Source organism: Hypomesus transpacificus, chromosome 2 (genome assembly GCF_021917145.1).
Source record: "Hypomesus transpacificus isolate Combined female chromosome 2, fHypTra1, whole genome shotgun sequence".
NCBI lineage: Eukaryota > Metazoa > Chordata > Actinopteri > Osmeriformes > Osmeridae > Hypomesus > Hypomesus transpacificus.
Window position 1 is genome coordinate 637,017 of NC_061061.1, and position 11,394 is coordinate 648,410.

The window sequence follows — 11,394 nt, forward strand, 5'->3', positions numbered from 1 at the left end:
GATTCTCTGGTGATGCATGTTTGCACACATTACCATGTGTTCTATATGAAGTGGGAGACTTCATGAATCAGTCTATTAGCTAAATATACTCCAAGTCCAAAGACTGGCACACACAAACCTTTTTCCCCAATAAGAACATTTGTGAAATTCCATTTGTCTGTCGTGGTCATTTTCCAAGCCCTTCTGGTAGAAAAGCGCTCGAGCTAACTGGTAGATCTGCTACCAGAACAGTCTCTTCACCCCCTTTCAGCCACAGAGATCTCATTCTGTTAGTGTAGTTGGGTGGTGTTCTGATCACTCTGAAACAAACAAACTATTATCTACAAGTGCCAGGATTCAAACTTTACAGCCAGTTTGCACAGGGCTCGCCACTTAGCCAATCAGCTGCCTGCTGATTGTCCCCAGAGGCATCTGGTTGGCTGGCTGCAGGGGCTGGTGGAATGTGGGCAGGCCCGAGCACAGCCACAGTTTTGTCTCCGGACTGGTCCACAACAATCAGCTGTCTGTTCCCACGGCAACCCCCAGTCACACAACCCCCCCCCCCCCCCCCTCACCTTCTACACTTTCCACCTGATTACATTCAGCCAAATCGAGTTTCATGGCATTTGGCAAGGCCCTAGGAAAGCTAGACAACTGTGACTCTGTGTGTGTGACAGTGTTTCCACTGTTGAACATTTTTAAAGACTATTCATTGCAATCCCTGTGTAACATGAGACAGCGTTTGACAGGTACACCCCCCCCCCCCCCCCTCCCCCTGATAATCTCCTTGCTAATATGCTAGGCTAAATATGCTAAGATAGCTCTTGGCTACCCCTCCACCCCACCCTGTTCGACTGCTATGCCCAGGCTCTCTCTAACACGGTCAACTGACCCCCTGGACCACCTCCACCCTCGCACTAGGGAGGAGCTCACTAAGCCTCCACGTCTTCAATGACCTCACACACACGCACAAACACACACACACACACACACAGAGAAACAGGGTAAGGGCCACACACATTTTCCTTGGGTCATAAAAGATTCTGTTATGCAACTCAAGAAGCATGACGAAGGAGGGGGCAGCTGCCTAACCAGCTAACAGACAGGGTGTGTGCGTGTGCGTGTGTGTAACTTGACAGTGGGTGGTAGGTTAGCCCCACAGCCTGCTGCCCTATGCTGCCCTCTCTCCGCTGGGCCCAGCTTTCATAACAGCAGCCCGGCTCTCTCTGGAGCTCAACCTCCAGCGGACCCCCACACGCCTGCATTCCTCCCCAGCCAGGACACTCTCCCCTTGGGCCAGCCGGGGCGATGTGTTCCCCTCTCATGGAAGTATGCAGTATGCCTGAGACTCTCGTCTGTGCGTCCCTTTCTGGTCCCCCCTCCCTTCCTGTTCTCTCTGTCTTCCTCATTTCTGTTCTCTCTTCCTCCTTTCTGTTCTCTATGTCTTCCTCATTTCTTTCTTCCTTTCCTCCCTTCTCTCTCCTCCTCTCTCCCCCTCTCCTCTCCCCTCCTCTCTCCCCTCTCCTCTCTTGTGTGCGTGTGTGTGTATGGGTGGTGTGTTTATGTGTGTGTGTGTGTGTGTGTGTGTGTATATGTTGTGTGTAAGTGTGTGTGTGTGTGTGTTGTGTGTGTTAGGTTGTGTGTATGTGTTGTGTGTATGTGTGTGTGTGTATGTGTGTGTAGGGTGTGTGCAGCTTACTGCAGGCGCTGCAGGTGAAGCAGTAGTCATGGTAGAGGCTTCCCATGGCTTGGCAGGCCTGGCTGGCTCCATACACAGGCTGGTCACACTTCACACAGCTCCCTGGAACACACACACACACACACACCCATGGTTACACACACACGGTTACACATGCACAGCAGTGTCATACAGCAACAATAGAGACATCAAGTGGAGCAGACATGAGAGAGTTGAATGAGGAGGAAGTTGTGTCAGTGAAAGAGGAAACCAGTTCAGGTTTGCTTGTTAGGCTTGGCACAGGCACTGACGACTCTGTCAGTTGAACACTGTCATTAGCTCCTACTAAACATTCATTTATACACACACACACACACACACACACACACACACCCTTCCACTCTCAAAGTCTCTTGTCCAGAGAAAGCATGTGCTTAGAGTCGGTGAGACACCCCAACAGCCGGCCAATGTGAAGGTAAGGGGGGAAAGAGACAGCTAGAGAGATACTGTTCCTCTTGACCTTACTCTCCCTCACCATCTGAGAGTGTGTGCGTATGACTTGTTTGTGTGCTAAAAGACCAGACCAGATGAGACCAGACGAGTCCAGACCAGGTGAGACCAGATCAGACCAGGTGAGACCAGACCAGGTGAGACCAGGTGAGACCAGACCAGACCAGGTGAGGCCAGACCAGGTGAGACCAGACCAGGTGAGACCAGGTGAGACCAGACCTGAGTAGACCAGGTGAGACCTGTCTGCCTCCTGCACATCTGCCTTCTGCTCTCTCTCCCTCTCTCACACATGCACATGCTAACCCTAACCCATCTGCCTTCTGCTCTCTCTCCCTCTCTCACACATGCACATGCTAACCCTAACCCATCTGCCTTCTGCTCTCTCTCCCTCTCTCACACATGCACATGCTAACCCTAACGCATGCTAGTGTTCTCCAGAAGACAGTGTGACTTCCCACACACGCACCCACATACACACAGTGTGTCTGCCACACTGGAATAAATGTATGTAATATCTTCAGAATGTCACATGCCACAGGACTTACACACTCATGGCTCACACACACAAACACGTACGCACACAGACACACACACAGACACACACATTCACACGTAGACACAAACACACACAGCACAGAAAAGTGTTTGTCGACTGTTTTGATGATGGATTCATTCATCCTATCCGCCTACTGACAGATGACATCATCTCAGCTCCTATTGGCTCCCACTCTGACAGCCCATCCAGAACCCTGACATAGCACATGCAGTGAGTGTGTGTGTGTGTGTGTGTGAAAGGCTTTCTCTGGACTAGTGAACCCTCCACCATCCCCCCCCACACACACACACACACACTCACACGTTCATGAACCACTGAAAAGGAGTAAAACTCATACAGTATAGACACACACACACATGCACACACACTTCCAGCCAGATTCTAGTGCTTCCATAAACTCTCCTCTAAATCCCTAAATCTCTCTGCTAGTCTAATCATTCATCCAGCTACAGGAAGGGTGTCCCTTAACCAGACACACACACACACACACTCACACTCTCCCTAGGCTGCAACTCCAGACATTCCACTCCATTCCCCTGGTGAACACATTTGGCACCAGACTCATTTTCCCAGAAGCTCCAGCTGTAGCTCTGCCAATCAGGACGCAGCATGCATCAGCTGATCCTCCCATCTCTCTCTCTCTCTCCATCTCCCCCTCTCTCTCTCTCCATCTCCCACTCTCTCTTTCTCCATCTCCCCCTCTCTCTCTCCATCTCCCACTCTCTCTCTCTCCATCTCCCCCTCTCTCTCTCCATCTCCCCCTCTCTCTCTCCATCTCCCCCTCTCTCTCTCTCCATCTCCCCCTCTCTCTCTCTCCATCTCCCCCTCTCTCTCTCCATCTCCCCCTCTCTCTCTCTCCATCTCCCCCTCTCTCCGTCTCCCCCTCTCTCCATCTCCCCCATTCTCTCCATCTTCCCCCCCCTCTCTCTCTCTCCCTTTTCTATCTTTCCCCTCTTTCTACCCTTTCTCTCTCTCCCTCTACCCCTCTCCCTCTCCCCTCTCTGCCATGAGAGAAAGCCTAGAGATAGTTGAGTATTTGACTCTGAACTAAGAGGTCACATGTTCAAAGCTCCCTCCTGGACGAGACCTTGTGTGAAAAGCCCCTGTGTCATCAATGATGACACAGGGGCTATTCTGGTTATCTGTCTCTCTCTAGAGGTCTCTACCCTCAGGGCTCCTACAGAGGTCTCTACCCTCAGGGCTCCTACAGAGGTCTCTACCCTCAGGGCTCCTAGAGGTCTCTACCCTCAGAGCTCCTAGAGGTCTCTACCCTCAGGGCTCCTACTTAGGTCTCTACCCTCAGGGCTCCTAGAGGTCTCTACCCTCAGAGCTCCTAGAGGTCTCTACCCTCAGGGCTCCTACTTAGGTCTCTACCCTCAGGGCTCCTCTAGAGGTCTCTACCCTCAGGGCTCCTACAGAGGTCTCTACCCTCAGGGCTCCTACAGAGGTCTCTACCCTCAGGGCTCCTACAGAGGTTTCTACCCTCAGGGCTCCTGCAGAGGTCTCTACCCTCAGAGCTCCTAGAGGTCTCTACCCTCAGGGCTCCTACAGGTCTCTACCCTCAGGGCTCCTAGAGAGGTCTCTACCCTCAGGGCTCCTAGAGGTCTGTACCCTCAGGGCTCCTAGAGGTCTCTACCCTCAGGGCTCCTCTAGAGGTCTCTACCCTCAGAGCTCCTAGAGGTCTCTACCCTCAGGGCTCCTACAGAGGTCTCTACCCTCAGGGCTCCTAGAGGTCTGTACCCTCAGGGCTCCTAGAGGTCTCTACCCTCAGGGCTCCTCTAGAGGTCTCTACCCTCAGGGCTCCTAGAGGTCTGTACCCTCAGGGCTCCTAGAGGTCTCTACCCTCAGTGCTCCTACAGAGGTCTCTACCCTCAGGGCTCCTAGAGGTCTGTACCCTCAGGGCTCCTAGAGGTCTCTACCCTCAGGGCTCCTACAGAGGTCTCTACCCTCAGGGCTCCTACAGAGGTCTCTACCCTCAGGGCTCCTCTAGAGGTCTCTACCCTCAGAGCTCCTACAGAGGTCTCTACCCTCAGGGCTCCTACAGAGGTCTCTACCCTCAGGGCTCCTACAGAGGTCTCTACCCTCGGGGCTCCTACAGAGGTCTCTACCCTCAGGGCTCCTACAGAGGTGCAGGGTTGTGACAGATGCCCACAACCACTTCCTGTGTGTTACACATTTCCTGTCAGCCTTCCCTCTAAGCAGGACCTGAGGTCCTTCAGGAAACTGCTGCTGATGGAAAAAAGAGCCCCCTCCCTCCTTCTCCTTCTCTCCCTCTTTATCAATCCATCCCTTCCTCCATCTCTCTCCCTCTCTCCCTCACCTACCTCTTTTCCTCTCCCTCCAGCTTTGTTGGTTAGTCACACGTATCCATTTCATCTTTCTTCTGTCTTTTTTGCTTCCTGAAGCAGACCTTTATGTTGCACAGTATCTTCCTGACTTGACACCCTTGAATGTTTAAAAATAGTAAAATATTTCCTCACTTGTATATATATATATCAACTCACTTGACCACTAATGTCCCTGAACAAGAATAGTATGTGTGAATGACAATGTGCGCACACACACACACACACACACACACACACACAGAGGTCTATGCAACCTGATGTGTGAGGAGAAGTGGGAAAGAGACAGTGTTATAGAAAGAAGAAAGAAGAGGAGGGGAGTGAGAGATTAGAGGAGAGAGTGTTGTAATCAGACAGGTGACAGGACAGGAGAGGGGGAGAGGAGAGAGAGTGTTGTAATCAGACAGGTGACAGGACAGAGGACAGGAGAGGGGGAGAGGAGAGAGAGTGTTGCAGCCAGACAGGATGATAGAGCCTCCATATCCTGTTACTAATGAGTGTCATTATTGATGTGGACTCCACTGTAATCCTCCCAGCCCTGACAGCTGAAGGGGAATAAGGACACAACCTTCCCAACCTGGCAACCCGCCCAGCAGGCTTTAATAGAATTATTATTACCACTGGGTACACTAGACAGACAGACAGACAGACAGACAGACAGGCAGACAGGCAGACAGGCAGACAGGCAGGCAGGCAGGCAGGCAGGCAGGCAGGCAGAGTGTGTAGTAACAGTATAACGAGTAGATAGTTCTGCTGGACAGAGAGGGGGACTTCTTACCAAAGTGCTCTGCAGTGGGCTGGGCGTCCATCTCGTTCTCCAGCCGCTGGGTGAGAGCCTCCAGCTGGAGCTCTACTGCTGACAAGCCCTGCTCCGGCTGCACGTGGAGGGTCTGGCAGGGCAGCCTGACAGCCCTGGGGGGCTGGGCATTGGGCTGGACCTGGGGCTGGGCCTGGGCCAGGGTATGGGGCTGGACCTGGACCTGGGGCTGGGCACTGCAGACCACCTGTCCAGGGGAGGGCTGTGGGTACTCTGGACCAGGGGCCGTGGGCCCCCCAGGGCCAGTCTGACTGGCCTGGCTAGGACCCCGACCCTGGAGGAAGTTGGTGGAGACTGCACCTGGGGCCAGGGCCGGGGCCAGGGCCCGGGCTCTGGGTTGGGCCGACTGGGAGGGAGGAGGAGGAGAGGCCGGGGAAGAGGCTGCCACTTGGGCCGAGGCTGTTGAGAGAGGACCAGGGCTCTGGGGCTGAGGCTGGGGCTGACCATTGTAACGGAGGTCTGTCTGGGTGGAGGGTCTGGGGGCAGTGGAGGGAGGGGAGTAGGAGGCAAGAGGCAGGGGTGTGATGGGGGCAGGCTGGGGCTGAGGCTGGGGCTGAGGCTTGGGCTGGGGCAGGTACAGCTCAGCTCCCCCAGTGAAGGAACTCAGAGGCAGGGAGGGAATCAGGTCTGGTCTCCCTGTCATGGAGGACTCCCCAGCCCAGCCTCTCACAGCCCCGGCAGGGGGCCTCTGGAGGGGCCCAGGAGAGCTGGGAGCTGGGAGGGTACTGGAGAAGGAGGAGGAAGGAGAGTGGCGCTGGGGCTGGGGCGGAGGAGGCTGGGGCGGTGGAAGCTGGCTGCCCCCATAAGAGGCTCCCTGAGGGGGTTGGTTAAGCTGGGAGGGACCCCAGGCACCCGAGGGGCTGGCGGGGCCATGACCCCCGTATGTGGGGACGGCGTGGGTCATGTTTCCAGAGCCGAGGACAGTCGTGGTGTGTTGTTGGTAAGAATGCGGCTCCAAACGCTCCTTATTCTCGTAGTTGTATGCTCTGCCGGTTACAACTTCGTGCTGGAGTCCTGAGTTATGTTTCTGACCGTCGTAAGGTCCGTACTGGCTACCGGCACCCGGCATGGGGCCAGAGAGAATCGGAGGTTTGGCCGCTGCTTCACCCGCCAGTCGGTAGCTATTGATAGGCGGCCTGTCTTTGGTGTAAAACGTGTGGTCGGTAACTCTGTGGTGACCCCCATTCATTCTCACGGCCAAGCTGTTTTTCGCCATTTCCTCTTGCTGCTTCTGCATGTGGATTTTATTCATTTTGGTGGCGAAGACTTTTCTGGTTTCTTCAAAGTCCGGGTTGTTCCCCGCGTCTCTCCTCATTCTGAACAGCCCGTCTCGAGACGCCTCGTACATGTTCAGGTCTTCAATGAATTTACTCGCCTCAAGACCCAAATCGTCGTATTTATCCATTTTGAAGTGTCGTAGTCGAGTAGCCTAACTAACCAAAAAAATCTTATTTTACACAAAATTTTAAAACAGAGGCTGAAGTTTAAAATGCTAACGAAAAACTCAAGGAACGGTTCAAATTCCGGTAGTTGATTAAAATGAAAAGTTATTCATAGCACGCAAACTCGAAAGATTAAACTCCAAAGGTCCATCTGTCAGTCCTAAAGTAAAAGTTTACGGTCTACAGCCTAGAGCACCGTCACGGGTGCTTCCAACGTGAATCCTGAACAACTTGAAGAACAGTTTGTCCCGGTGTTTCAACGGTCCCGGAGACTCCTTAGAATAGAGGCTATTGGAAAAGTCACGAGAAGCGTATTCCTCGGTGAGCTTGTCCCGCTCTGCTCACAACAGGATGCAGTCTGGTTAGAAAGTCGGATCAGATAGCTCACGGTTCAAAACTGCCCCCTTTCAGCCCTCACTTAAGGCAAGCAGAAACTTCCATTCAACAACTTGATGTTAGTTCACTGTGTAGCAACCGAAACGTCCCCGCTGATTGGTGAAAACGCACCGTGGCCTAAATCCCTACGCAGTCTAACTTGGATTCATAAAATAGAGAACTTTGACGTAGGCAACTGTTGACGGTGATACGTAACCGGAGATCTTGAGCGGAGTGGATAGGGACACCGTGGGACAGGCAGCGGTTAGTTTTTAAAGGAACAGTGATCCAGAGATGACTAGGGTCAAGACGTGACGGTCAAGTCCGAACGCGCAACTGCGTAAGACCCACATACAGCATCTAAATCAGAGTGTAAAAATCATGAGTAGCGAAAGATTAAAAAGTAAACAGAATTGCAAAACCACGAGTCTGTGTAAACACACCCTAAAAAAAACACACACCCAAACCTGAATCAAAAGATAAACTTCCACAGGCCCTAATCTAGAATTAATAAAACTGCAAAGAACACTGATAAAACGTCACCGAGAACAGCTTCCTGAGAAGAGTGGGAAATATATACCTATAGTATACATAACACATACTGCATATATGATATCATATATAGGCTACTCCTTCCAGTCCCGTGGCGTAAATAAGCTTGAACCCCTTTCAAGGATCCAGGAGCTACATCAATGTACCTGCCGCCCCCCCCCCCCCCCCCCCCTTCACACCACCCTCTTGTGCCCTCTCCCCATTTTGAAAAAACTGACAGAATCATGGTGGAGCTCTGGAAGTGTGTGTGTGTGTGTGAGATGGGTGGGTGGGTAAGGATGGGGGTGTAAAGTGTTATGAGTCTTAACAAGTGCTCAATAAAAGCCCCCTTATTCCATGTCATATGACCGAACACATCCCATAGTCTGTGCCTGGTAGCCGTGAAGACGGCTGAGGAAATGTGGAGCTAGCATCTGTCTCCGCAGGGCTGTAATTACACCAGACTGTTTATACGTACCCCAGCCATCTGCAGTGGAGGAAGCCATGGCCACAACACAGGCCGTGCACAGATCTAGACCTGGCCCTGGAGCGTTCTCACGCACACACAATCTCACCACCAGCCAATCACAGGAGGACAAGATGCACGGCCAACTCAAGTTTGTTAGACGGGCCCTCTGCCACCTCTGGGGAGACGAGAGGGAGAGAGAGGGAGAGAGAGGGAGAGAAAGGAGAGAGAGAGAGGGAGAGAGAGGGAGAGAAAGGAGAGAGAGAGAGGGAGAGAGAGGGAGAGAGAGGGAGAGAAAGGAGAGAGAGAGAGGGAGAGAGAGGGAGAGAGAGGGAGGGATAGAAAGAGGGACAGGGAGGGAAATAGAAAGGAAGAGACAGACCGAGAGAGTAAAGGGAAGGAGAGAGAAACGTGAGAAAGAGGGAGAGAAAGGAGAGAGAGAGAGGGAGGGAGAAATAGAAATGGAAAGAGAAACCACAAGGTTTTGGCTGCTATGAAGCTCCTAACCACAGAGACAACTCATTAACCCTGTTAGCTTCCTGGTCTTGATGGGAATAGTTACTCTTCAGACAGAAGCTGTCTACAATCACAAGCCTTTCACGTTCCACTATTACTACTGGAGAAGTGGGGGAGAGGGGGAGAAGGAGGTCTGGCGAGGGGTGGGTAGGTGATGTAGAGGGGTAAGAAGGAGGGAGGATAGAGGGGTGGGAAGGAGGTATGGGGGGGTAAGGGGGAGGGGATAGGTGAGGTGGAGGGAGAGGGGTGGGAAGGAGGCAGAGGTAGAGGTGAGGTGGAGCAAAGTATCCAGACTCATGAAAGCTAGTCCAAATGCTTCTCAGGCTGGTGACTGAGACTGTGATACCAGGAAGTGAGTCACCACAGACTGCTGCCTCTTCAGTTACTCTGGTAGCCATGGAAACTGCAGTTCTGACGGAAGTGTCAAATGACCAGAGGGCAGTCACTGACACAAGTACTGACTGAGCTTTTGAGTTTGTTTGAATGGCTGTCTGGGGGGGGGATACTGTGCATGGGTCCTGCCTGGGAAATGAGCTTCAATTTCACAAAGCCATGGAATGTGCTCTTATCTACAACTTTTGATCCAAAAGACCAAAGAGACGAGGAGACACCAGAGGTATGGAAGCAAATCAGTGACGTAATGTGTTGAATTTTAAAAGGCCCTACGAATTTGATGGTTTTGAATTCAGCTCTTTAAAATGGAAATATGAATGTATTTAAATGTTTTTAAAAAATCAGATAAAAAATTATGGGTTCGGACATTCAGGTTGATGTTCAATAATAAATGCTGGAAATTCAATAAAAATAGAACTAAATTCAGAGCCACTCAAATTCATATTGCAACATCAGGGATACCAAGGATGGGTGTGGCAATCGAGCCTGAATGCAGTCGAACCATCTCACTTCTCCAAGAAGGGTCCAACTGCAGACCTCTCTCCTCAGGCCCCTCTCATCCAGCTGTCATCCAGCTGTAGCTGCAGGCAGTCATACATGCAGATCAGTCATCCAATCACAGCCTGGGGTCCGAGGAGAAAGGTCCAGTCTGAGGCAAGCAATACCTTGGTATCCCGGATATTGCAATCTGAATATTCTTTTGGTTACATTTTTGGGGATATAAATTTCACCATTTGAGTTTGAGCAGCCTGAATATGTTCTTTTTTTAATTGAATTTTTGGAATCTGAATTTTAATGTCACTGATTTGCTTCCATACAGAGACACCAGGGGAGAGATTAGACAGAGACCAGAGGAGAGACTAGAGAGACCAGAGGAGACACCAGGGGACAGACTAAAGAGAGACCAGAGGAGACACCAGGGGAGAGACTAGATAGAGACCAGAGGAGACACCCTGTACAGTGCAGGATTAAATCACCCTGTACAGTATGTCGCTTTGGTTAAAAGCGTCTGGTCATGATGGATCCCATACGTCAAACGTTCATAACCAGCTTACTTCAAAATCCATCAGCAGCAGGTATTTCTAGGGCTGGTGAAGAGAGATCAGCAGCAGGTATTTCTAGGGCTGGTGAAGAGAGATCAGCAGGTATTTCTAGGGATGGTGAAGAGAGATCAGCAGCAGGTATTTCTAGGGCTGGTGAAGAGAGATCAGCAGGTATTTCTAGGGATGGTGAAGAGAGATCAGCAGCAGGTATTTCTAGGGCTGGTGAAGAGAGATCAGCAGCAGCCATAGGAAGTGTGTCTGACAGGAGCAGAGAGGAGGGGTCTCGCTCCTTCACCCTCATTCCTGGCGTCTCTTCCTGTTATTCTGTCTCCACTGAGGGACATTTCCTGTCACCTGACGGCCAGAGAGAATGTGGGGTTAAAGGTCAGGGGCTGATGGCGGGAAAAAGGCACCCCCTGTCCTCTGTTAACCCCTCTCTTTGTCTCTCTGTAAACCCCTGTCTTTGTTAACCCGACTCTGTTTCTTTCCTTGTCTCTCCCTGGGGGGGGGGGGGGGGGACATGCTGGTTGTACTGTTAGAGGGGCCAGTTATACTAAATATTATTGTTCATTTTCTTCACGGCATTGCAGGTATTCACAGGCCAAAGACCATGTTTACAATTATTCAGACTCTACATTTAGGGGGGCCACAAAAGGGTCCAGGCTTGTTGTCACAGGGGCACGTCCCCTCCACTCCCCCCCCCCCACCAGAACTGCCCCTGGGTATTGGGTGTCTAGGCTGTG

General features: G+C 51.8%; 1 protein-coding gene across 1 annotated transcript; it reads right to left on the reverse strand.

Moving 5' to 3' along the window:
• Nucleotides 1-343: 343 nt before the first annotated feature.
• On the reverse strand, nt 344-7,916 carry LOC124475406 (LIM domain-containing protein 1-like). The gene is made up of 3 exons (XM_047031992.1): nt 5,847-7,916; nt 1,616-1,780; nt 344-432 (listed from the first exon to the last, which is right to left on the reverse strand). Exons 1-3 carry the CDS (start codon nt 7,288-7,290, stop codon nt 344-346), a joined length of 1,698 nt encoding a protein of 565 aa, XP_046887948.1. The 5' UTR covers nt 7,291-7,916.
• Between the last annotated feature and the right edge of the window lie 3,478 nt (nt 7,917-11,394).

Coding starts and splice junctions, on each gene's coding strand:
- LOC124475406 (XM_047031992.1), bottom strand. CDS start 7,290: ATGGATAAATACGACGATTTGGGTCTTGAGGCGAGTAAATTCATTGAA. Junction 1,781..5,846: donor GCCCACTGCAGAGCACTTTG/GTAAGAAGTCCC, acceptor TGTGTGTTCCAG/GGAGCTGTGTGAAGTGTGAC. Junction 433..1,615: donor CACACAACACATACACACAA/CCTAACACACAC, acceptor ACATTCCACCAG/CCCCTGCAGCCAGCCAACCA.